Genomic DNA, 27948 nt, shown 5'->3' with positions numbered 1-27948 from the left:
TATTTATGTAATTAAAAAATAGATATTTAACTAATCATTATTATAATGTTTTAGTTGATAACTCATTATAATTTCATTTTTTTTGTAAAAAAAAAGTGACTGCACGTTTCACTATTTTGTTTGCAATGTTGTATCTTATTACCACAACCTTATTAACTCATAAAAATGTTTGATGTTAGAAATATTACCAAAACATATATTTTGTAGTCAATAAAATATATTTTTGTAACTGATATTTTAATATCAGTTAAAAATAATTACCCACGCGGGTTTAGTATTCAGAGAAGAAAACATTGACATTACAGTCAGGATTCTGAACACTGCCCAATGTATCATTGAAAGGTGTGTAACAAATAAACACACACAAATACATTGAACTTCTTGAAGAATATATATATATATATATATATATATATATGTAGAGTTTAAAACTCCATAGTTCCTGTTTTTGTGCACTCTTGTTTTATCGCCATGGTGTCAAATCAATATTATGTTTACTTCCCTTTTGTAAAAAAAAAACACATTTTAAGAAAGGGTTTTTCCTAAATAAAATCCATAAAAATCGGCATGGTGTCAAAACAAAGAAGAGGGCACAAAAACAGGAACTCCTGGAGTCTTAAACCGAACAGAACATAACCAAACAAAATCCAGACCACAGAACATGACATTATATATATATATATATGTATATATATATATATATATATATATATATATATATATATATATATATATATATATATATATATATATATATATATATATATATATATATATATATATATATATGCGTATATATATATATATATATATGCGTATATATATATATATATATATATATATATATATATATATATATATATATATATATATATATATATATATATATATATATATATATATATATATATATATGCGTATATATATATATATATATATATATGTGTGGAAAAAAAATCACAAGACTACTTCATCTCTACAGGCCTGTTTCATGAGGGGTTCCCTCAATCATCAGGAGATTTTAATAGAAGCATTCACATACCATGGTTTATATAGGACACAGAACGGGTAGGTACAGGCAGGCGTAGGGGCGTGGTGATTGGCTCATGTGTTACCTAGGAGGTGTTTACTTCTGTGACGGCATGCTGATACAATTTCGCTGCGCTTGTTGAGGGATGACGGGTCTGGGCGGTATATAATAAGCAGTTTCTCTTTTAAGCATAGGTTGCATCTTTTATTACCACTGTTGTAAGGTGTGCTGGATGCAAGAATTTGCCATGTTATTGAATATTCAACATTATTGTCTTTGAGGTTCCAAATGTGTTTGCTGAGTTCTGTAGTATTCCGCAGGCCTTGGTTTCTGAAAGAGGCCTTGTGATTGTTCCATCTGGTTTTGAATTCTCCCTCAGTTAATCCTACATATGTGTGGGATGTGTTAATGTCCTTGCGTGTTACCTTTGATTGGTAAACGACTGATGATTGTAAGCACCCCCGGTTGAGAGGGCAATCAGGTTTCTTGCGGCAGTTGCAGTCTTTGTCGGGTTCGCTCTGTCTGGTGGTAGACGGCCCCTTTGCAATTGCTTTGTTGTGGTTTGAAATGATTTGTCGTATATTGTTCATAAAGCTGTAGCTCAATTTAATGCTGTTCTTGTTGAATATTTTCATCAAGTGCTTTTTTGGTACGGGGGGGTTGCTTGGTCGAATTCAGCTTTGCTAGATGACAGCATCGATAGTCTTTTATTAATTCCGGTAGGTATTCTTTTCGTGGTGGTGGGTGGGTGGTTGCTGTCATGGTGCACGTATTGGAGTGTTGTGTTGGGTTTCGTGAATGGTTGGTAGCTGTTATTTCTCAGGTTGAAAGTGACGTCGAGGAAGTTGATGGTTTGCTTGTTGGCTTCAATCGTGATCCGTAGGCCGTTCACCAAAAATGATTCCCGGGCGCGGCACCGCTGCTGCCCACTGCTCCCCTCACCTCCCAGTGGGTGAACAAGGGTATGGGTCGAATGCAGAGGACACATTTCACCACACCTAGTGTGTGTGTGACTATCATTGGTACTTTAACTTTAACTTAAAATGGTGGGGGTAACACTGTTCAGTTCAGTTCAGTTTCAGTTCAGTCCAGTGTCAGTTCAGTTCAGTTTCAGTTTATTTCGAACATGCATACAATGTAATTCATCACATAGTCCCAGTTGTTTCACGTCCATGGGTGTGCTTATCTAGCTAAAGGTGTGGTCAGATAGAGTTTGAGTGTTTTTTTTCTCTCAAAAGTGTTGCAAACACGTGGAAGGAACGCATATTAAATGTTTCTTTGAACGGAGTTCATATTGAACAAGTTAAAGAGGCCAGGTTGCTGGGAGTTACAATAAATGAAAGACTACACTGCAAAAAGTCAGTGTCCAAAAACAAGAAAAAAATAAAAATGAATGAGGGGTATTTTATTTGAACTAAGTAAAATTATCTGCCAATAGAACAAGAAAATTTGGCTTGTCAAGACTTTCCAAAACAAGTCAAATTAGCCAACCTCAATGAACCCAAAAATACCTTAAAATAAGTATATTCTCACTAATAACAAGTGCACTTTTCTTGGTGGAAAAAAAAGAGACCTTTTTGCTCAATATGTTGAAAAATATTCTTAAATGAAGTAAATGCTAGTGCCATTATCTTGACATAATGATATGCGCTCGGCAATACATTTCTTGAAACCAGCAAACTTACACTAAAAACCAATCTATTGTTCTTAATGGAAAGGCAACAAGTTTCCTAGCCGCTCAGGCAAATCATATGGTTTAAAAAATGTATTTTTCCATCGATAACTGCGCATATATACAGCCCGGCCCCCCGCCAACATTTTTTTAATTGTAATTTTGAGGAATTTATTTGAATGTGCATGTACTATTTCTGTTCAAAATTGTTTGAAATGTCACATGTTTAAATATTAACTGTCAGTTTACTGTACTGTGCCAACTGTACTACTATATGAGTATGTGTTTTCTATTGTTTCATTGAAAATAAAACAGCAAAGTCCATTTGGCTGTCATCTGTTTTAATTATGAGACACAATTGTGTCAAAATCATGATTTTTTTTTTCATGCTTGAAATAAGAAATTATTTGAAAAAGTAGTTTTATACTTGTGAGTGTTGATGACACAGCTTTGCAACAGTTGATATTCTAGTTTCAAGCATGTTTTACTCAATATAGGTCATCAAATCTCAGCAACAAGCTGTAATATCTTACTGAGATCATTTAGGACCAAAACTAGAGATGTCCGATAATATCGGCATTATCGGCCGATAAATGCTTTAAAATGTAATATCGGAAATTATCGGTATCGGTTTTTTTATTATCGGTATCGGTATCGTTTTTTTTTTGTTGATGTTTTTTTTTTTTTTTATTAAATCAACATAAAAAACACAAGATACACTTACAATTAGTGCACCAACCCAAAAAACCTCCCTCCCCCATTTACACTCATTCACACAAAAGGGTTGTTTATTTCTGTTATTAATATTCTGGTTCCTACATTATATATCAACATATATCAATACAGTCTGCAAGGGATACAGTCCGTAAGCACACATGATTGTGCGTGCTGCTGCTCCACTAATAGTACTAACCTTTAACAGTTAATTTTACTCATTTTCATTAATTACTAGTTTCTTTGTAACTGTTTTTATATTGTTTTACTTTCTTTTGTATTCAAGAAAATGTTTTTAATTTATTTATCTTATTTTATTTTATTTAAAAAAAAAACAACCTTATCTTCACCATACCTGGTTGTCCAAATTAGGCATAATAATGTGTTAATTCCACGACTGTATATATCGGTATCGGTTGATATCGGTATCGGTAATTAAAGAGTTGGACAATATCGGAATATCGGATATCGGCAAAAAGCCATTATCGGACATCCCTAACCAAAACCCTTAAAACAAGTAAAACACTCTAACATAACATCTGCTTAGTGAGAAGAATGATCTTATCAGACAGAAAATAAGCAAATATCAGCCTTATTTGACATATTCCATCTTACTTAGATTTCAGTTTTTGCAGAGAAATGTGCGGAAAAAACTAAACAATTCCTCTTATCTACTTCGAACTAGTGTTGTCCCGATACTAATATTTTGGTAATATTTTAAGAGATGCAAAAGTTTCTTGTGTAAAAACACGCACATTTTGTTTGCCTGGGTGGGATTCAAACTTGTACTCCTTTGTGACTTCCAGGGACCTCGCCGTGGGAAACGGCACGTCACCCCCGTTGGCGTCCGATAACAACAGGAGGCGGGAGAACATGCCGGTGGTGCTGCACAACATCGAGGCCGAGCAGGTGAAAACAATTCGGAGCGTCTCTCCGTCATGGCCGACGGACCCTCGCGGGGTTTTTTTCACTCTCGCCGCAAGTCTGTCAAGTGTCCCTTTTGCGCTTTGAATAATGAATGTGCGTCCACGCGCCCCACCCCTCGTCCCCCTTGTAATCCTCACTCGTGCTTTTAGGAAGTGAGCACGCATTTTGTGTTGCCTCTTGGCTCATCCTAATAAAGCCCTCGCTCGCCGTCCCATCACCTAGGCATTAGATACTTCCGGCGACAAGCTGCTGCAGCATTAAGTCCAGATTACGGTCACAGGTCTGAGTGTCTGCGGCTCGCATCGGGTCCTAATCTGCCCATGCTCCGTGTTCATCCACCCACTTGTCATGTCCTCGCTGTACCCTCTCTGACAGAGGGGGGCGGACGGGTGCTAAATACACTATATTGCCTTGACTCACATATGAACTTGAAGTGCCATCCCAATCCTAACCCATAGGGTTCAATATGATGTCGGGTCCACCTTTTGCAGCTATTACAGCTTCAACTCTTCTGGGAAGGCTGTCCACAAGGTTGCGGAGTGTGTTTAGAGCAGGGGTGTCCAAAGTGCGGCCCGCAACTTGCTCATTGGTTTATATTGTATATATGTTATAGACATAATATAATATATCTGTGTATAAATTACTCTGTACACATATTATGTATATATTCGTATATATGTTAGATTTTTTTTTTTATAGCTATATTATTCTATTTATACCTGCATTGTCCTTTCCACCATTGTAACTGAGCTACTGTGTTGAACAATTTCCCTTGTGGATCATTAAAGTTTGTCTAAGTCTAAGTCTAACTAATAGTTTACCGGCCCGCCACACGTTCTGGAAATGCTATTGCAAAAATTTTTAAAAAAAACATTAAAAAAAGTGGAATGAGGTGAAATATGACTAGAAAAGTTGCAATGTTGACACAAAGCTGCCATGCAGGCTGTTTTTTTTCTTCTTTTTTTGCCATTTCTTAAAAAGAAAGAAAAAAAACAACTCAATTTTATAATGAATTATTGACCTATTCAAGGCTCCAATTATTTCAAATATTTAACTTTAAAATGTTTTATGTGGAATAAGGCTGCAGCTAGCGATTATTTTTCTATCGATTAATCTATAGATTTTTTTCGATTAATCGGTTAATCTATAGATTATTTTTTTTCGATTAATCTATAGATTTTTTTTTCCTTTTACCGATTATTTTTTTATTTAAAATGAAGATGAAAAAATAAATGTAGGCCAGTTTTTTCAAAAGGCATGGCTTTTATTTACAAAAAAAAAAGAAGTATGGCCACTCAGTCAACATTGACAACAACATGACTAAATATTCTGTAACAATGTAAACATTTAAAACTTTTAACATTGAACAAAATTAAAAGTAGCTTATTTGCTTTTTAATGTGCAAATATAAAAGTAAACATCCAGTGCTAGCGATTATTTTTCTATCGATTAATCTATAGATTCTTTTTCCCGATTAATCGGTTAATCTATAGATTTTTTTCAATTAATCTATAGATTTTTTTTCCTTTTACCGATTATTTTTTTATTTAAAATGAAGATGAAAAAAAAAATGTAGGCCAGTTTTTTCAAAAGGCATGGCTTTTATTTGCAAAAAAAAAGAAGTATGGCCACTCAGTCAACATTGACAACAACATGACTAAATATTCTGTAACAATGTAAACATTTAAAACTTTTAACATTGAACAAAATTAAAAGTAGCTTATTTGCTTTTTAATGTGCAAATATAAAAGTAAACATCCAGTGCTAGCGATTATTTTTCTATCGATTAATCTATAGATTTTTTCCCGATTAATCGGTTAATCTATAGATTTTTTTCGATTGATCTATAGATTATTTTTCCTTTTACCGATTATTTTTTTATTTAAAATGAAGATGAAAAAATAAATGTAGGCCAGTTTTTTCAAAAGGCATGGCTTTTATTTGCAAAAAAAAAAGAAGTATGGCCACTCAGTCAACATTGACAACAACATGACTAAATATTCTGTAACAATGTAAACATTTAAAACTTTTAACATTGAACAAAATTAAAAGTAGCTTATTTGCTTTTTAATGTGCAAATATAAAAGTCAACATCCAGTGCAAATCTTAATATTCTGCAACGTATAAGCATTTCAAAAGTAAAAGTATTGCTTATTTTGCTTTAAAACGTGCAAAAATAAAGATAAACATCCAATACAAAAAAGTGCAAAACGAAATATTCTGTAACAACAGTGTTAACATTTCAACAAAAGTGAAAGTATTGCTTATTTGCTAAAATGTGCAAAAATAAAGATCTGCTCGACGCTGAAGCGCTGACTACGTGCGCTCTGAATACGCACTGCTGATTGGCTGCTAACGCTCTGAATATGCACTGCTGATTGGCTGTTAGCGCTTTCTGTGTACCAATCAGATGGTTGTGTGGGTGGGACAATGCTGCGTGCTGAGACAGAGGCAGAAGGAGCAAAGCAGCTTGTTAAGACTTTAGCTTTAGCTTAGAAACTCGTTCAGTACACCCCCGTACCGAACCGAAAGCCCCGTACCGAAACGGTTCAATACAGAACACGTACCGTTACACCCCTAGCAGATACAAATGACACATTCATGTTTTTGTGTAATGATGACAACGTATGCTCACGCGGACGATTGACTAGTTGATGGTTTTCTTTTCAAATGTTCGTTCATAGCCGTTGTGCTGCTATGATAGGCCATTTCCGCTCGACACAGTGTGCATACAACAACATTATTAGGCCGTTTATTGAAATACTCCCACACTTTTGACCACTTTTGGCGTGCTTTTTCCCCCTCGCTCGCACCGTCTGCTTTGCGCTCCGCCATGACGGTAGTGTGACGTAAATATGCGACGCGTCAACGCACAAAAACGGCGTCGACGTATTTACGTAACCGATGACGTCGACTATGTCGACGCGTCGTTTCAGCCTTAATGTGGAAAATATTGTGTGGTTGCCATACAAAAACATCAATGTTTTCTTTGACAAAAGAGCATAAAACAAACAAAATAATAGTTCAAACGTAAAATCGACAGGTATATCTGAAGTTGATCTCGTAACTTAAGTGTTGAAAGTTAAAAAAAAACTAATAAAAATGTATCACTTTATGATACAAACCATTTGGGTCCCAAATATATTTAATGGGATTTTATTTGTCTTTTCACTGTGATTACTCAAAAACAATAATGAATGGTGTCCTGCATTATTGATCTTTTTAAGGCTCTAATTACTTCACATCAAACATTGCTTTTTGAATGTTTTGGGCAGTGGGGAAAATACTGCATATTTCCGTTTTATTATAAAAAACAAAGTTGTCTTTGACAGAAAAGGCATAAAACCTTTTTGGTTTTTTTAACTTTATTTCAACCTGAAGTTGATAAAATGTAGAGATTTACTGTAAGCGTTAAAAAAATATATATATATATATATATATATATATATATATATATATATATATATATATATATATATATATATATATATATATATATATATAATAATTCGACTTGTTTTTTTTTACATTTTAATGACTTAGACCCTTTATGGTCCCCGGGAGCCCTAAAGGTAAAAAAAAACAAAATCCATATATTTTGTTATGGTTTGAAAATGAAAAATATCAAAATGGCCCCCGCATGCTTTAATTTTTCCGTGTGCGGCCCTCAGTGGAAAAAGTTTGGACACCCCTGGTTTAGAGGAATTTCCCATCATTCTTCCAAAAGCGCATTGGTGAGGTCACACACTGATGTTGGTGGAGAAGGCCTGGCTCTCAAATCTCCGTTCTAATTCATCCCATAGGTGTTCTATCGGGTTCAGGTCAGTCAAATTCATCCACACCAAGTCAAGTCAAGTCAACTTTATTTATACAGAACATTTACAACAACTTTTAAATTGAACCAAAGTGCTTTACAGCAGCGGTGCCGCGCCCGGGAATCATTTTTGGTGATTTAACCCCCAATTCCAACCCTCGATGCTGAGTGCCAAGCAGGGAGGTAATGGGTCCCATTTTTATAGTCTTTGGTATGACTCGGCCGGGGTTTGAACTCACAACCTACCGATCTCAGGGCGGACACTCTAACCACTAGGCCACTGAGTAGGTCCACGCATATGGAAAATTAGAGGGAACATTGTTTGGGGGTATCCATAATACGCCGATAGGGAGAAGTTTTTATTTACACGATGAGTCGGGTGTGTCCTGACCTCCGCGCCGAGACTGACTCACCGAACCCCCGGGGTTAAGAACCACTGATATATATATATGTATATATATATATATATTAGGGCTGCAACAACTAATCGATTAAAATCGATTATAAAAAATAGTTGCCGATTAATTTAGTCATCGATTCGTTGGATCTATGCTATGCGCATGCGCAGAGGCTTTTTAATTTTTTTTATTTTTTTTTATTTTTTTTTAAATAAACCTTTATTTATAAACTGCAACATGTACAAACAGCTGAGAAACAATAATCAAAATAAGTATGGTGCCAGTATGCTGGTTTTTTTCAATAAAATACTGGAAAGGATAGAAATGTAGTTTGCCTCCTTTATCCGATTATTAATCGATTAATCGAAGTAATAATCGACAGATTAATCGATGATCAAATTAATCGTTAGTTGCACCCCTAATATATATATATATATATATATATATATATATATATATATATATATATATATATATATATATATATATATATATATATATATATATATATAAGAAATACTTGAAAATATATACACCCCCGCTAACCCCCCCACTTCAACACCCCCACCCCCTAATCTCCCAAATTCGGAGGTCTCAAGGTTGGCAAGTATGGTCGTGGTTAGCGCTTTGCATGGCAGCTCCCGCCATCAGTGGGTGAATGTGTGTGTGTGAATGGGTGAATGTGGAAATAGTGTCAAAGAGCTTTGAGTACCTTGAAGGTAGAAAAGCTCTATTGAAGTGTGGGGGGGCGTGGCCTGCGGACCTGCAGCGAGGGGGGGCGCGCCGGGGCCGGCTCCGGCTCCGAAATGGGCGACAGGTGCGTAGATGGTCCACCTGGGCGCAGTTGTCTCATCAACTGTCACTGTATAAAAGGGCAGCAGCCGGGAAGGAGGGCGTTGGTGAAGTCGGAGTGGATGGCCGAGAACGAACCCGAGCCCGAGCGGAAGCGAAGATGCGGAAGGCTGAAAAAGCGACCGGAAGAGCGAGACTGGGGAGAAGAGGCGAGTGCTGAAAAGCGACTAGAGAAGGAGGTTTATTGAAAAATAAACAAAATCTCCAAACCGTCAAGCTTGTCATGTCCGTCATCGGTGGTCCGAGGAACCCGGAGGTGCGAGTCCTCCACAACAAGTATAACCCATTTACCATTTAGTGCAGGGGTCACCAACGCGGTGCCCGCGGGCACCAGGTAGCCCGTAAGGACCAGATGAGTAGCCCGCTGGCCTGTTCTAAAAATAGCTCAAATAGCAGCACTTACCAGTGAGCTGCCTCTATTTTTTAAATTGTATTTATTTACTAGCAAGCTGGACTCGCTTTGCCCGACATTTTTAATTCTAAGAGAGACAAAACTCAAATAGAATTTGAAAATCCAAGAAAATATTTTAAAGACTTGGTCTTCACTTGTTTAAATAAATTCATTATTTTTTTTACTTTGCTTCTTATAACTTTCGGAAAGACAATTTTAGAGAAAAAATACAACCTTAAAAATGATTTTAGGATTTTTAAACACATATACCTTTTTACCTTTTAAATTCCTTCCTCTTCTTTCCTGACAATTTAAATCAATGTTCAAGTAAATGTATTTTTTTTATTGTAAAGAATAATAAATACATTTTAATTTAATTCTTCATTTTAGCTTCTGTTTTTTCGACGAAGAATATTTGTGAAATATTTCTTCAAACTTATTATGATTAAAATTCAAAAAAATCTGTAGAATCAAATTTAAATCTTATTTCAAGTCTTTTGAATTTCTTTTAAAATTTTTGTTCTGGAAAATCTAGAAGAAATAATGATTTGTCTTTGTTAGAAATATAGCTTGGTCCAATTTGTTATGTATTCTAACAAAGTGTAGATTGGATTTTTACCTATTTAAAACATGTCATCAATTAATCTTAATCAGGAAAAATTACTAATGATGTTCCATACATTTTTAAGTTTTTCTCTTTTTTTCGGTTGAATTTTGAATTTTAAAGAGTCGAAATTGAAGATAAACTGTTTCAAAATTTAATTGTCATTTTTTTCGTGTTTTCTCCTCTTTTAAACCGTTCAATTAAGTGTAAATATCATTCATTATTAATAATAACATAGAGTTAAAGGTAAATTGGCTATTTCTGGCAATTTATTGAAGTGTGTATCAAACTGGTAGCCCTTCGCATTAATCAGTACCCAAGAAGTAGCTCTTGCTTTCAAAAAGGTTGGTGACCCTTGATTTAGTGTATCTCTCTCTCACCATCACACGCGTCTTGAAACGACCCCCCCCCCCCCCCCCCCCTCGGAAAAAGGAGAGGATTTTTGCAAAGAGGCGGCGGGGGTTGATGTGGATGAGGCGGCTTTATATGCTCTGACGAGGCGCCATATGTCGTTCTTGGTGGTGTGCGACCGCAGTGTGCTTGTTGCATGTGTGTGAAGGTGTGTTTGCCAAGTGGACTGTGTGTGTCCAGTTTGCACGAGGACTGACTCACGCAGCAGGAAGTTCCCTCACTTAGTGTTTAATTTGATCAACTCAGACACTCGGTTCAGGAAACGTTATCTTATTTCAGCCTCCAATCTAGTTTCTCACACTCCGCTGAAGGATTAACCACGCTTCCACCCAACACCCACACAACCCCCCCACCCCCACCCCTGGGTGAGCCTGCTGCATAATGTATCATGTATTTAATAAGCCTGTTGCAGAGGAAAAGTGGCAGAATGTTCCAGTGGATTCCAGCGGCCAGTTGATTACCCATAAATATTCGTCCGTGCCTTACCCACGATGGCTGAGTCATCACTGAATAAGGCAGCAGCTCTCCAGTCGCGCGGCTAACATGTCATGCAAATCGTTGCGATCCATACAAATATTTCATAATATTTCCCAGGCTGTCGTTCTCGCTCGGCCTCTTTCTTGTCCACTTCCCGTCAAAAGTTTTCGAAAAAAGTTTTGCGCGTAAAGAAACCCCTAAGGACCGGTGGGATCGCCAGTTGGACGGCCATCGTCTTCTTCGCAGTCACACCTTTACCAAACGCATTTTGTCACATTTTGTTTTTATAACTTTATTTATCCTCAAGCACTTTAACCACACCGGCACCTGATTTTCTGTCTTGCCTCTGGTGAGGGCGGTCACATTTTTTTCCGCTCCCTCTTCTCCCAGCTTGCTCTCTTTGTTTTTGTCTTGTCTGAACTTTTTTGAAGCCTCTTTCTTTGCGCTGTCCTCCAAATCTAAACATCAGACATGGAAATGATCAGCTGGACTCTCGACGCAATTGACAAAATCTTTTTGACGAGGAAAAGAGGTTCGGGGGAGCCTGGCTGCCCTTTTGGATCATTCCTGCGTGGTAAGTGAGATAAATGGAGAATCATGTGCCTCTCAGTCCTTTCCATCGAGGACGTGGAAGACATCTACCTATTTGGAACCGTGATCGCGCGGCACCTGCTGATCGGGCTGGGCATTGCTCTGGTGTATCGTCAAATTCGTAAGACGATGGCAGCCACTCAAGGAGCCCAAAGGCTGTTCGTCGCAATGGATGGTTTGGGCAGGGCTGTGGGAACACAGACTGTGGCGATTTCTGAACTGAATCGCAAGATGGATCACATCATGGAGAAGCTTGCTGAAAAGGTAAATTGAATTGAATTTGAGAGCACCCAGCATGGACAAATAGAACAGACAAGTCATAATTTTGTCTGCTCGCGGAAAACAAACATCCTAATCTACAATTTGACTTCCTCGAATGACGCTGTGAAAACAGGACCAGGCTGTTCTGAAAAACACCCCCGAGGACACCTCAATGATGGACCATTTTGACCTCTCTCCCTCCTCAACGACACCTGGAGTCGAACTTTTGCAGATCGGCCTCAGTCTGTAAAAGCATTACATCATCACACCCAAGACAATTGGGCACACACGCACACACCCGCCCTCCCCCACCCCACGCCTTCACCACCGCTTGTTTCCCCTCAGAGTGATGGTCGGATGGCAGCGCTTCATAGCAGCGGTCGCCCTCCAGGGCCCCAACTCCCCGCCCCTCTGTTGCGAGTTTGTCGTGATTAAATGTAACGTGTTTGTGTGTGCTTTGCATGGAGGTTTTTCCCCACTCCAGACTAGGCCCCCTTAGGAGCCCAGTCTAGATTGTATTTTTTTACTCATCTTTTTCCCCAGCGTTTTCCCTTTTTCCCATCTTTTACGGGGCGCCTTGTGGCGATCCATCAGCGTTCCTGTTCTGTAACCCTGTACACTGTTTGTTTGTCTCATCTTGAACGGGTGTGTGCTGAAAACAAAGTTTCATTGTACTCGTGCAATGACAATGAAGACCTATCTGATCTGATCTGATCTGAACACAAGGTGCCGTACGTCAGAGATGATTCAAAACTGTTTGGGAGTATTCCAAACGTCACATTTGCAACTAAGCAACTCAACATGGACAAAGTTGAAAAATAAAAACACCAACATAATTTTTTTAGAACACAGCAAAACATATGAAATAAGTAGGAATGTAACGGTGTCAATATTTCACGGTACGATATTATCACATTTGTATTTACTTATAATTGATTTATTTGTATATTTTTATGTTGCCCTTTTTGGTTCGGTACGTACCTCGGTTTAGAGGTCACGGTTCGGTTCATTTTCGGTACAATAAGAAAACAACATAATATACATTTTTTGGTTATTTATTTACCAACATTTGTAAACAATGGCTTTATCCTTTTAACATTGCTTTAAAATAGCTGTGTGTGTGATGGATGTGAGCCACCACTAGGCTGATCAGTGCAACAGCAGGCAGTCATGAATGCTAAGCATAACAATAACATACATATATACACACAGGGTCCATTGCCAGGGTTAATGCAGTCAACATACCGTAATTTCCGGACTATAAGCCGCTACTTTTTCCCCTCGTTCTGGTCCCTGCGGCTTATACAAGGGTGCGGCTTATATACGGCCTGTTCTTCTCCGACACCGACGAAGAGGATTTTGGTGGTTTTAGTACACAGGAGGAAGACGATGACACAATGATTAAAGACTGACTTTTCATATACCGGTAGGCTGGTTATTTTGATAACGTACAGGCGAGCACTTTGTATTACTTTGCACCGTTGTATTATTTGTACTCTGCACGAATGCTGTTCGCCATGTCAAAGATGTGAAAGTTTGATTGAATGATTGAAAGATTTATGGTTAATAAATGGGACGCTTTGCGTTCCTAAACAGTCATCTCTGTCCCGACAATCCCCTCCGTGGTAGCAGGAACCCCTAAATACCACGGTAATTACACATCAAAACCCTGCGGCTTATAGTCGGGTGCGGCTTATATATGGAGCAATCTGTATTTTCCCCTAAATTTAGCTGGTGCGGCTTATAGTCAGGTGCGGCTTATAGTCCGGAAATTACGGTATATCAAATAGCCGCCAAGAGCCACCAAGTTTCCGTTTGATACCATCAGACGTCACAGCATTACTGTGAGGATTTTGAAACCGCAATACCGCGGTATCTACAATTCTTTGAAATAAGTCATTTGTTGTCATAACAAAATGAAATGCAAACGTATACAGTCGTGGTCAAAAGTTGACATACACTTATAAAGAACATCATGTCATGGCTGTCTTGAGTTTCCAATAATTTCTACAGCTCTTATTTTTTTGTGATGTAGTGATTGGAGCACATACTTGTTGGTCACAAAACACATTCATGAAGTTTGGTTCTTTTGTGAATTTATTATGGCTCTACTGAAAATGTGAGCAAATGTGCTAGGTCAAAAGTATACATACAGCAATGTTAATATTTGCTTACATGTCCCTTGGCAAGTTTCACTGCAATAAGGCGCTTTTGGTAGCCATCCACAAACTTCTGCTTGGATTTTTGACCACTCCTCTTGACAAAATTGGTGCAGTTCAGCTAAATTTGTTGGTTTTTCTGACATGGACTTGTTTCTTCAGCATTGTCCACACGTTTAAGTCAGGACTTTGGGAACCCCATTCTAAATCCTTAATTCTAGCCTGATTTAGCCATTCCTTTTGACGTGTGTTTGGGGTCATTGTCCCCATTGTCATTGTGTACTGGAACACCCAACTGCGCCCAAAACCCAACCTCCGGGCTGATGATTTTAGCTTGTCCTGAAGAATTTGGAGGTAATCCTCCTTTTTTATTGTCCCATTTACTCTCTGTAAAGCACCAGTTCCATTGGCAGCAAAACAGACCCAGAGTATAATACTACCACCACCATGCTTGACGGTAGGAATGGTTTTCCTGGGATTAAAGGCCTCACCTTTTCTCCTCCAAACATATTGCTGGGTATTGTGGCCAAACAGCTCAATTTTTGTTTCATCTGACATCACATGGACAAAGATAAGACCTTCTGGAGGAAAGTTCTGCGGTCAGATGAAACAAAAATGGAGCTGTTTGGTCCATTCTAGGAAGATAATAATAAATAGGTTAGTGTTTTCCATACCTACCATTTCACTTCATCATGCCTTTTCTAACATCCATTGCCAAAACTCAAGTCTCCAATATCGGTATCATATCGAAAGTGGAAGCATTTGTATCGGGACACCCCTAATGTGTAGTGTGTAATGTTTGAGTATATCATGAGCTCTTGAAGTAGGTCGTGTTGTCATCGTTGCTGACTGTTAGTAAGTTAGCAGAATGATGACCAAATGTTTAATAAGCACTGCACAGGGATATGAATTCATATGACTTCAGGATTTTGACGAGAGTGTTGGTAAATAATCTTCTAATTTTCTTGTGAATAATGCATGCATCCTGATAACAAAATGTAGGCATAGGCAGGGGGTAACTATCTCATTTTCATGTGCCGCTGAAATAGGTGATTGATTGCAGTCAAGCGCGGTGTTCCCCCATAATAGAGCAACATTTTAATGATACACTAGAATTCACGTTCTGGAGTCAACAAGCCGTCGCTCTTGGGCCCGGAGAGCTTCTTCACGGTACGCTGACCCCGCCAACTAGCTCACTGATAGCGATGTGTCACATCTGAGCCTGGACTGACAGGAAGTGGGCTCTTTGCTCGGCTGTGTACAAAATCAAACTCGATTTAATTCCCCTCCTTCCGCCACCCCGAGGTCGTCCGCTGTTTGCGAGGACAGGAAATGACAACGAGGCTCCAGTGGCGCGACGCTGCCGGCAATCGAGATCCATTCGGCGCGAGTGCGATGATTGCGTCGCCGCGACTAACAATTTGTGATGAGTGCTCAAGTTGTGCGATTGATTACTGTGATCGTTGGCAGGACTGCAGGGGTTAAATTACAAGCCTCTCATCAGTCAATGGCCACTAAAGGTTAGCCGCTGTTAGAAGCCGATTATATTCATCATAGACTTCTAATTAAAACAGGAAGTCAATGGGGACAGATTTGAGCTCAGCCACAAACTGATCGCATGGAAAAGCTTTCACAAAAGAAATACTAGCTTCCCTATAGCCCAGATCTGGGAAAATTAAGGCCCGGGGGCCGCATGCTGACCGTTAAGCTTTTCAATCTGACCCGCCGGACATTCCCAAATATTTTATTTTTATTTTTAAGATGGAAACTTTAGCTGCCATTATGATGTGCAGTGATGTTTTCAAATGACCTTAAGTCTTGAACTATACAAAGTATTTCAATGGTTGGAATCTGCGCTTTTGCATGATATACTAGTTACTATGGTAATCTAATTAGTTACTATGGTAAGCTAAATCACAGCAGCTCAGACGAGGCACCAAGCAGTGTGGGCGTGGTTTCCACAGAGTGTTTCCAGAGCAGCCAGCCTGAAATGCGGGTGTCGGGGACAGACTCGGAAGCAGATTTTTACAACAAAGTTCTAAAGCTTAGTGATGTATAAGATGTATCAGATTGTGTATTTATTTCGCTGTGTTTGTTGCATTTTTGTTGCGTTTCCCTTGATTGCAAAATATGTCAATGGGTTGTCAATATTCTGTGTTTTATCGTTCGTAGTTAATACTGTATTGTAGATCCCACATTCTTTATTTTCATGTACATACTGGGTGTCTCATTCAGTAAAAAAATGGTAAATTCCATTCCGTTTTATAAGGTGGTCTGTCATAAAGTTTTTAGCTTTCAATCAGACATTATTTGATACGTACAGGAGGAGTAGACGGCACAGACAACAAGGGCGTAGTAAAGCTCTATGTATTTATTATATACATATATATTTACAATATATATATAATACTAAACAAAAATATAAATAAACTAGGGAATGGAGTGGGACTACATCCAAAATGTGTACGGTGTGTGACTGTGTGGAAGTTAACTGTTGAGTGTTACCGTGAATGTTGAGCGAGAGGTAAGTCCAAAAGGGGCAGGGCAGGCTCATAGATCCGTGAGACAAGCAGGAAGTCGGGGGGCTAAAGCGGGGCGTAGCAGGTCCGTGTCCAAGCGGGAGGTCGAGATCCAAGAGACAGTCAGGAAAGCAAAGGGAACAAGGAAAGACGAGACACACAGCTCGTCAACGCGGGAACGGAGGTCTGCCGTTGGAGCGCCAAGGAGGACACGACAATCAATACGATTCAAGATTCAAGATGCTTTATTATTGTCCATTCTTTAACATGTACAAGACACATAAGAACTGAAATTTCATTTTGGGCACAGTCCCACTAAGAGCAGACATACGTTACAGGGAGACAAGACGGGACCGCCAACGAATCAGCCACTTACGGCGCTCCTTAAAAAAGGTGGGAAAAAGGTGATATTGGGAAAGGGGGTAAGAGTAAAAAATATCAGTCTAAGGCTGGACCCTCGGGAGGGGGTCCAGACTGAGTCCAAGGGAAAAAACCTCATTTAGCATAGCACACATAAACATGTTACATATAATCACAACTACTCGCAACAGAGGGGGGGGATTTGGGGCCATGGAGGCCGGCCTGCTGCTATAAAGCGCTACTAGCCGTCCATAACCCCGAAGAGGAATTAAGCAGTGGTGGTGAGGGGCGTTGGATGGGGGTTGGGAGTGTGTTTGTATATATGCATAGATAGATACATATATGTATGCATACAGGCCTGGCCCTAACCAATCTGGCGCCCTAGGCAAGATTTTAGGTGGCGCCACCCCCACCCCCCCACCCCCCACATCGGCAGTGAAGTGTATATACTCACAAGAAACCGAATAGCTTTATCTTTTACCTTTTTTTTTTTACTTAAAGAAAGCAAATTAACATATTATATGAGAAAGTTTTGTTATGATTATCTTTAACCGAATCACAGCAGTGCTCAAATTAAAAAACAGCATTCCCTCTCATGGGATATTGCTTAATTAACATTAATGATGTGCACTTTAAAAATTAGGCTTACAACTATACCTAATATATAAAGGGGTGGAAAAGTGACTATTACCTGCAGGGCAAACATTAGCTAACCAGAAGGCAATAACAATGTAAACAAAAAACACCTGCATAAAAGATCTAATACAAATGTCCCTGAGGAATGTAAGGTGGGAGTACTGTAATTACCTAACGTTACATTATTATTTTCCATAACAATTTAGCCCCCTCCACAATATTAACCCGACGTTAAAACAGAACTAGCTATTTATTGATTAGCAATTGCCGAATCATGTAACATTAGCTTAATGCGAAAAAAGCCAGGTTACTATCACATTCTGTAACAGACAAATAATTTCATGTAGGCTAACGTTACCTACCTGCTACCTCTGTCTTTTTCTCGTTTCTCCTCCTCTTCTTTTCTATTTTTTCTTCCCTGGGCACCTGACAGTTTTGGCCGTTTTGACATTTTTTTGATGTGGTAAGAGTCATGATACGGGAAGGGAGGGGCGCACCGTGCGGGGGGATGGGGCGTAATGTTGTAAAAAATAATATTTCTATTAAATAGGCTTTACTTTGCATTTTAATTAACGTGGGATTATTTTTTGTATTTAGAAATAATAGTACCAACTTTTTTCTACAACATTTGTGGCACTGGCGTGGCGCCCCCTGATGGACGGCGCCCTTAGCATTTGCCTATACGGCCTATGCCACGGGCCGGCCCTGTATGCATAGATAGATACGTATACCGGCCCCCAGACACATTTTTTTCCTCTAAATTTGGCCCCCACAGTCAAAATAATTGCCCAGGCCTGCTATAGCCAATCAATCTCACATGTTTGCTTCCCTCTCGCCCACTTTACTCAAGTGGTGATACCTTCTTAAATGTCTTCCCCGCAGAGCTCCACCATGGGAAAGACTTCGCCCACCAAGTCGCTGCAGAACGGAAGCCCCTCCAAGTGCCCGCGCTTCATCAAGATCAAGAACTGGGAGACCACGACCGTCTACAATGACACTCTCCATCACAGCTCAACCAAGGTGAGGTGGCATCCCATCAGCTTCGGGATTTGTTGCTTAGGCAACCGCTCGAGAGAGACGGTTCTGAGGGAACATCTGTGGTAAACCAGCTAGGAACACGGTGGCGCACTCTGCTCAGCTTTCACTGATGAAAACTAAATGTCGGCACATAATGTTTGAGTGGAAACCTCGTTAAAGTACTGCTGAGACTCCGTGATGGCGGTGGGGAGGTTTTCTTTTCAAGCAAAGCTGATCACAGATATTCAATAGACTGTGCAATAAACTCTGATCCAATACAAGATGTCAACAATGGCCTCCAAACGGGGGAGTGATGTGTCCAACTATTGACTGAGAGCAGTTACCAGGCAACCAGAAAGACGTCCAGGAAGTTTCCTGCGCGCTTTCAGCAAGCGTGCTGTTTGGTAAATGAGTGAATGTTCTCGCTCCTCTAAATAAGCCTCATCTCATGTGCGAGTGCAAAGTCGTCCCTCCCTTGAATAACATGAGGGTGTTTTATATAATGTGGTCTCTGCGAGCCTGTAGTGGAGCTCGCGGACTGAAAGACCACTCAGCAAGCAGGGTGAAGCAGGTGTGTGAACTAAAGTAATCATGAAAGAAAAGAACCGGACAAAGGTACAGCAGTAATGTGGAAAAACACAATTAGAAGACATGCTCGTTGGGCTGTCGTCCATTAAGTATTTTTAGAGGCGAATCTCATTTCTTTAATATTGCCTATAGTTTTGTTTTGTTTTTGTTTTTTTAAAGCATAGCTAACAGAAATACCGTATTTTTCGGACTATAAGTCACAGTTTTTTCCATTATTTGGCCAGGGTGCGACTTATACTCAGGAGCGACTTATGTGTGAAATGATTAACACATTAGCGTAAAATATCAAATATTATTATTTATCTCATTCACGTAAGAGACTAGACGTCTAAGATTTCATGGGATTTAGCGATTTGGAGTGACAGATTGTTTGGTAAACGTGTAGCATGTTCTATATCAGGGGTCACCAACGCGGTGCCCGCGGGCACCAGGTAGCCCGTAAGGACCAGATGAGTAGCCCGCTGGCCTGTTCTAAAAATAGCTCAAATAGCGGCACTTACCAGTGAGCTGCCTCTATTTTTTAAATTGTATTTATTTACTAGCAAGCTGGTCTCGCTTTGCCCGACATTTTTAATTCTAAGAGAGACAAAACTCAAATAGAATTTGAAAATCCAAGAAAATATTTTAAAGACTTGGTCTTCACTTGTTTAAATAAATGCATACATTTTTTTACTTTGCTTCTTATAACTTTTAGAAAGACAATTTTAGAGAAAAAATACAACCTTAAAAATGATTTTAGGATTTTTAAACACATATACCTTTTTACCTTTTAAATTCCTTCCTCTTCTTTCCTGACAATTTAAATCAATGTTCAAGTAATTTGTTTTTTTATTGTAAAGAATAATAAATGTATTTTAATTTAATTCTTCATTTTAGCTTCTGTTTTTTTGACAAAGAATATTTGTGAAATATTTCTTCAAACTTATTATGATTAAAATTCAAAAAAATTATTCTGGCAAATCTAGAAAATCTGTAGAGTCAAATTTAAATCTTATTTCAAAGTCTTTTTTTTTTTTTTTTAATTTTTGTTCTGGAAAATCTAGAAGAAATAATGATTTGTCTTTGTTAGAAATATAGCTTCATCCAATTTGTTATATATTCTAACAAAGTGCAGATTGGATTTTAACCTATTAAAAACATGTCATCAAAATTCTAAAATTAATCTTAATCAGGAAAAATTACTAATGATGTTCCATAAATTATTTTTTTAATTTTTTCAAAAAGATTCGAATTAGCTAGTTTTTCTCTTCTTTTTTTCGGTTGAACTTTGAATTTTAAAGAGTCGAAATTGAAGATAAATTATGTTTCAAAATTTAATTGTCATTTTTTTTCGTGTTTTCTCCTCTTTTAAACCGTTCAATTAAGTGTAAATATCATTAATTATTAATAATAACATAGAGTTAAAGGTAAATTGAGCAAATTGGCTACTTCTGGCAATTTATTTAAGTGTGTATCAAACTGGTAGCCCTTCGCATTAATCAGTACCCAAGAAGTAGCTCTTGGTTTCAAAAAGGTTGGTGACCCCTGTTCTATATGTTATAGTTATTTGAATGACTCTTACCATAATATGTTACGCTAACATACCAGGCACCTTCTCAGTTGGTTATTTATGCCTCATATAACGTACACTTATTCAGCCTGTTGTTCACTATTCTTTATTTATTTTAAATTGCCAAAAGGGTGCAGTAATTTGGATAAGCAGGCTAAAGTTGCATTGGGTGTTTGGTAGAGCTGTGTGAGAAATATCCATTCCACCCGACTTAATAGTGCTGTGTTTGTCAGTAGAATAACTATTTGAACTAAGCAACATTATCTGCCAATAGAACAAGAAAATTTGGCTTGTCAAGACTTTCCAAAACAAGTAAAATTAGCTAACCTCAATGAACCCAAACATACCTTAAAATAAGTATATTCTCACTAATAACAAGTGCACTTTTCTTGGTAGAAAATAAAAAAAGAGACCTTTTTGCTCAATATGTTGAAAAATATTCTTAAATGAAGTAAATGCTAGTGCCATTATCTTGACATAATGATATGCGCTCGGCATTACATTTTTGAAACCAGCAAACTTATACTAAAAACAAATTTATTGTTCTTAATGGAAAGGCAACAAGGCAAGCGCTTGTTACTCTCGGGGTCTCATAGCAGCTCAGGCAAATCATATTGTCTAAAAATGCATTTTTCCATGGATAACCTGACATCATCGCACCAAGTGTGTGCTCTTTCAGTCAATGAGTGCGCATATATACAGCCTTTTTTTATTGTAATTTTGAAGAATTTATCTGAATGTGCATGAACTATTTCTGTTTAAAATTGTTTGAAATGTTAAATGTTTAAATATTAACTGTCAGTTTATTGTACTGTGCCAACTGTACTACTATATGAGTACGTATTTTCTATTCAGTGTTTCCCATAAACTGCCAAGATACCTGTGGCGGTGGGGGCGTGACTATGGGCGTGGTCACCATGACATCATCGAGTAATTTGCATAATTTACTACAATGATATGATTTTCTCTAAAAAGGCTCAAAAAATGTATATTTACTAATTAATAATAACAGTTTTGTTTTAAACGTCCATCCATTTTGCAATATAATTACAACACTTTATGTACATATTTATATACAGATTTGAACAATACGTTATTCACTGAAATATATTTATTAATTGTGGTTCTTACAAAAAATATAAAAGCTAAAAATGTCTCTTAAAGCTCTGCCCCTTTAATTAGTGCATACTAAATAATTTAACTTTAGCCTACTACTACAACCATATTATTTACCAGCAACATAAAGTGAAACAGAGGCAGAGGTGTCCTGCCACAGTCAGTAACAAATAAACAGAAAACAGTAGTGGTGGTAGATAGACAGATCTTCATCAAACATCAGATCCACTGAACAAAGAGCTCCAAAAATCTTGATCCTACACTTCTCTTTTGTAAAGTAAATGTGAACAGCCTATATGGGCATCTACATCAACTATATGATTTGCCTGAGAAGCTGGAAAGGACAAAAAAAAAATGCCGAAAAATCTATTTGTGGCGGCCTTAATTCTTTCGTGGCGGCCCGCCACAAATAAATGAATGTGTGGGAAACACTGCTATTGTTTAATTGAAAATAAAACAGCAAAGTCCATTTGGCTGTCATCTGTTATAATTATGAGACACAATTGTGTCAAAATCATGATTTTTTTTTGTCATGCTTGAAATAAGAAATTATTACTGTAAAAAAGTAGTTTTATACTTGTGAGTGTTGATGACACAACAGTTGATATTCTAGTTTCAAGCATGTTTTACTCAATATAGCTCATCAAATCTCAGCAACAAGCTGTAATATCTTACTGAGATCATTTAGGAGCAAAACCCTTAAAACAAGTAAAACACTCTAACATAAAATCTGCTTAGTGAGAAGAATTATCTTATCAGACAGAAAATAAGCAAATATCACCCTTATTTGACATATTTCATCTTACTTAGATTTACATTTTTGCAGTGTAAGGACACAACGGCAGGGATTTTTTTGAATGGTAAGAGGCGGGGAGCGAACCGGCAACCCTCAGGTTTCTAGCACGGCCGCTCTACCCACTACGCCATGCCGCCCCCAATGAAATGACATAAATAACCGGAGACGTGTTTTATAAGGCACAAACATTGCCTTCAGTAGCCATTAATAAAGTGCAGCGTCATAATTCGGGGATAGGCTGTTGCGCTCAGCCTTTAATAGCACGCTGAGGATTTATTGTGTCACACGTGCCGCCACATTCGAGGCGCATCCATCGTCCTTTAAAGGGACCAGCTGGCCGCCATGAATGCCCCGATGCAGCGCGCCGCCGATTTCTCGCTTTTATTTTTAACACTCACTCATCCACTTCCCGCCTTTTTTTCTCACTCTTCTCCTCTCGAATCTTTCCCCAGCGTCCCTGTCTCCCTGGTTTCATATCATACGCGCTTATGTGGCCCATTGTTTTCTGCCTCAATTTCCTCGCCTTGTGCTTCGACTGGCCGCGACGGCGTCTCCCATCGACACGTTTCTTGGCGGTCGGCCGGAGTGGGTTGGACGGCCGGGGAAAGTTTATTTTGGACACTGTCGCCGGCGTTCGGAGAGCGCCGGCGCGTGTTTCCATGTGACGAGCCAAGTTTAGACGTGGCAGTGGGTCACTGTCAGAGTTCCTCTCTGTTATTCCTGTCATCTGGCGCTCCGACTCCCGCCTCTGACGGCGTGCGTAACGAGACTAAGCGACAGCTGACGTTAAAGTCACTGAAGCGGCCACTCTGAGAAATGTTCTCTTTGCGTCCGTTCGCCTCTATTCTACGCATCGTCCCATCGAAGCGGATTGATGCAGACCGATATGTGACTCACCGCCTCGCAGTCTCATGGAAGAGTGTAAAATAGTCATGGTCCCCTCCAGGCCTATAGCTGTTAAAATAACCCTTTATTGGAATTTACAATGAGAATACACACCAATTAGCCACATCATTAAGTGCTCATTTGCAATTTTACTCAACTGCAGAGAGTGTAGGCCCATCGAATCCTAAATAACACTGCACCAGCGCCACTTAAGCACTTTGTCCAGTTTACATCTGCTGTGACAACTAGAAACACACGAGCCTCCACCAGGGGGCAGTGTAGCGTACCCAGATGTAAAACCTATTTTGCACAATCAGCCTTTTCATATAAAGCCATAAAGGAATGGAGCGACCTCACAACAAACTTGAAAAGTCTAACAGATGACTCTTCATTCACAATTGAAGTTCAAAAGTGGTTTTGGAGCAATCAAAGCTGCTCACACGGTCAATAAGGTGGGCGCCTTGTTTGACGTGTCAACTTAAAGGCCTACTGAAAGCCACTACTAGCGACCACGCAGTCTGATAGTTTATACATCAATGATTAGGGATGATACTCGAAACCGGTTTTCCCGGTTGTTTGATAAGAAAAGAACCGAGTCCTCGGACTCTAATCCCTTTTTGAGAACCGGTACCCGTTATCGAGACCACTATAGTAAAGGAAAAGAGTTGATTCTTTATTCGAATCCCGTCCCGACCAGAAATGCTCCGTGGGACATCACAAGAAATGACGTCACGTAGCTCAGTCATTAGGCGCAGATAGCGAAAGCAGGAAAACAATGGACGGGAAAAGCGCTCCAAGGTGTAATAAAGTTCAAAACAAAAGGTATAATCCAATGAATAACTTTACTGAGAGATTTGAGCAGGGTAAAACACATGACCAACACTTTTACGACCAACCGGAAACATAGCAACCAGGCTAGCAACGCACCTCCTTTACGGCAGCTGGCGCAACGTTCTTAAAGCAACCGCAGCACATACATATATATACAACATATATCTCCCTTTTTTAACTTTTGTTTTTCTTTCCTTGTAAACAGAACAAAATCACACTGTAGATGTGTTGTCTGTCTAATTATAAATAATGCAGACGAGGCGTGTTGGCTGAGTTCTTGACGTTTACTTTCACAGCGTGGCAACATGCAACACTTTTCGGGGCTACCGCGCATGCTCGTAACTCCCGTTGCATGCTGGGTAGTGTAGTTGTTATATTCTCTAGCTCATAACATTTTTCCCCCAATAAAGAAATAATGTTTACTCAATAAAGTGTATTTCTTTTTTTAGCTTTAACTTTTCATTTTTTAGCATTGTAACCACATTTGCAAAGAACTTTTCTCTTCATAGAATTTTCTTTCAATAAAGAAATAAAGTGCAAAAATGTCAAAGCATCATAACAAACAGTTATGTCAAATAGCAGCAGAAGTGCACTTTTTGGAGAGCTGTATTATTTTCAGTTTTGTGCCCAAGGGACTGATTTTATTTAACACTATATTATTATTTATACACCTATAGTGATCACAGAGACAGCTTGTTTTTGTGTTACTGTATATATTTGTTTTTCTGAAAAATCGCACTTAATATACTTTGGGTAACAACAGTTAATATTTATTTATTTTATTTTATTTTTTTAGGTGGGTAACAGTCAATATTTATTTATTTATTAGATTTTATTTTTTTATTATATAATAAAAGTGAGCTTTTGTTAAACCAAATATTGTGTGTTTTTTTCCATATACAACAACCTATCTGGACTCGATAAGAGAATCGATAAGGAATCGGTTCGATAAGAGGATTCGATAATAGGCTCGAACTCGATAATTCCTTATCAAACATCATCCCTATCAATGATGAAATCTTAACATTGCAACACATGCCAATACGGCCGGGTTAACTTATAAAGTGCAATTTTAAAATTCCCGCCACACTTCCGGTTGAAAAACTCCTTTGGATATGATTTATGAGCGTGACGTCACAAAATCCACGGAAGTGGTTGGACCCCGTCGGACCCGATACAGAAACCTCTTGTTTTCTTCCAAAATTCACAGTATTCTGGAAATCTGTGTTGGTGAATCTTTTGCAATTTGTTTAATGAACAATGGAGACTGCAAAGAAGAACGTTGTAGGTGGGATCGATCGGTGTATAAGGGGCTAAGTAAAATACTTACAGCAACACAACAAGGACTAGCAGACGCCTAGCCGATGCTTGCCGCCAAACCCACGGATGAAGTCCTTCGTCGCGCCGTCGATCGCTGGAACGCAGGTGAGCACGGGTGTTGATGGGAAGATGAGGGCTGGCTGGCGTAGGTGGAGCTCTAATGTTTTTATCATAGTTCTGTGAGGTTTCAGGCACAACACCGGTTGCTAAGTTGCTAAATTAGCCTTAGCGTCGTTAGCAACAGCATTGTTAAGCCTTACCAGGCTGAGAATTTTTAACCGTGTAGTTACATGTCCATGGTTTAATAGCATTGTTGATCTTCTGTCTATCCTTCCAGTCAGGGATTTATTTCTTTTGTTTCTATCTTCATTTGAGAACGATGCTATCACGTTAGCTCAGTAGCTAAGTGTGTCACCGATGTATTGTCGTGGAGATAAAAGTCACTTTAAATGTCCATTTCGCGTGCTCCACTCTCATTTTCAAGAGGATATAGTATCCGAGGTGGTTTAAAATACAAATCCGTGATCCACAATAGAAAAAGGAGAGTGTGGAATCCAATGAGCCAGCTTGTACCTAAGTTACGGTCAGAGCGAAAAAAGATACGTCCATCATTGCCTCTCTAGTCCTTCACTGTAACGTTCCTCATCTACGAATCTTTCATCCTCGCTCAAATTAATGGGGTAATCATCACTTTCTCGGTCCGCATCTCTCTCGCTCCATTGTAAACAACGGGGAATGGTGAGGAATACTAGCTCCTGTGACGTCACGCTACTTCCGGTACAGGCAAGGCTTTTTTTTATCAGCGAGCAAAAGTTGCGAACTTTATCGTCGATTTTCTCTACTAAATCCTTTCAGCAAAAATATGGCAATATCGCGAAATGATCAAGTATGACACATAGAATGGATCTGCTATTCCCGTTTAAATAAAAAAAATTCATTTCAGTAGGCCTTTAATGTGTATTATATTTATCCATGAGAGCATTTTTGTTGTAAATTGTGAGGTGTGTGTGTTAAAATCAAGGTTGTTTTTACAAATGATGACAGATGTGAACAAGAGCATGTATTGTCTTTGTGTGATGATGTAAATGAGGTGTGGTTGTATTGTATATTAAGTATGTGTCCCTGAAAGGGCATTTTATGACTTTTTTCTTAATACTTGTGTATGATTTTTTGTATCCCTTTAATTTAGGTAGCCAGGGACTGCAGATGGAAATTAGCTATTTAGCTATAATCTGCTACAGAAATGATCTGTTTTTGAGCTTAACGTTTCTGTGCATTGTACCTTCAAATAAATACTAAACTAAACTATAGGGTACCCTAAAGGGGTAAATCAATCAATCAAAGTTTCTTTATATAGCCCTAAATCACGAGTGTCTCAAAGGGCTGCACAAGCCACAACTTTATTATCGGCTCAGATCCCACATCAGGGCAAAAGAAAGAACTCAACCCAATGGGATACAATGAGAAACCTTAGAGGGGACCGCAGATGTGGGGACACACCACCTCCACCCACCATGCAAGATTTCACCTGGTCCCTACCAGGTGAAATCTGGATCTAAAGATTAGTGTGAGAATGGTGAGGAATTACACCAGCATTGCAGAAGGAGGTAATAGGGGTGAGTTTATTCAAACAGACTGGTGATTAAAAGGGGCGTGGCGTCCAATAAAAGCCTCTATTTAAGGAAGTACAATATCTAAAGACAAATGTGAGGTATTAGACCGTAATTGCAGAGGAAGGTAGTTATTAAGTGAGTTTATTCAAACAGACAATAAGCCTGGTAAATGAAAGAAATGTGGTGTCTATTAAAAACCTGTATTTAAGGAAGTACAATCCTTAGTTCCGGTAATAATAATAATATGTTTAATTTACAAGCGCCTTTCAAAAAACCCAAGGACACTTTACATCAGAAAAAAAAAAATGTTTTTTTTTTATTTATTTTTTTTAAATTTGTCCTTACTAGTCCATTTTATACCGTCTCCTAGCCACTCAGGTAAATCATATTGTCTAAAAAAGCATTTTACCATCGATA

The 27948-nt window shown here is 38.6% G+C and overlaps 1 protein-coding gene across 1 annotated transcript in view; it reads left to right on the top strand.

Moving 5' to 3' along the window:
• Positions 1-27948, top strand: part of nos1 (nitric oxide synthase 1 (neuronal)) — a 142839-nt gene that overhangs the window by 50160 nt on the left and 64731 nt on the right. The window contains exons 3-4 of the mRNA XM_062024316.1: positions 4223-4325; positions 18699-18836. Of these exons, the coding sequence (XP_061880300.1) occupies positions 4223-4325; positions 18699-18836 (241 nt within the window). The remainder of the gene's footprint in view (positions 1-4222; positions 4326-18698; positions 18837-27948) is intronic.

This window comes from Entelurus aequoreus, linkage group LG17 (assembly GCF_033978785.1).
Source record: "Entelurus aequoreus isolate RoL-2023_Sb linkage group LG17, RoL_Eaeq_v1.1, whole genome shotgun sequence".
Taxonomy (NCBI): domain Eukaryota; kingdom Metazoa; phylum Chordata; class Actinopteri; order Syngnathiformes; family Syngnathidae; genus Entelurus; species Entelurus aequoreus.
This window is presented reverse-complemented; position numbering and strand designations above follow the sequence as displayed.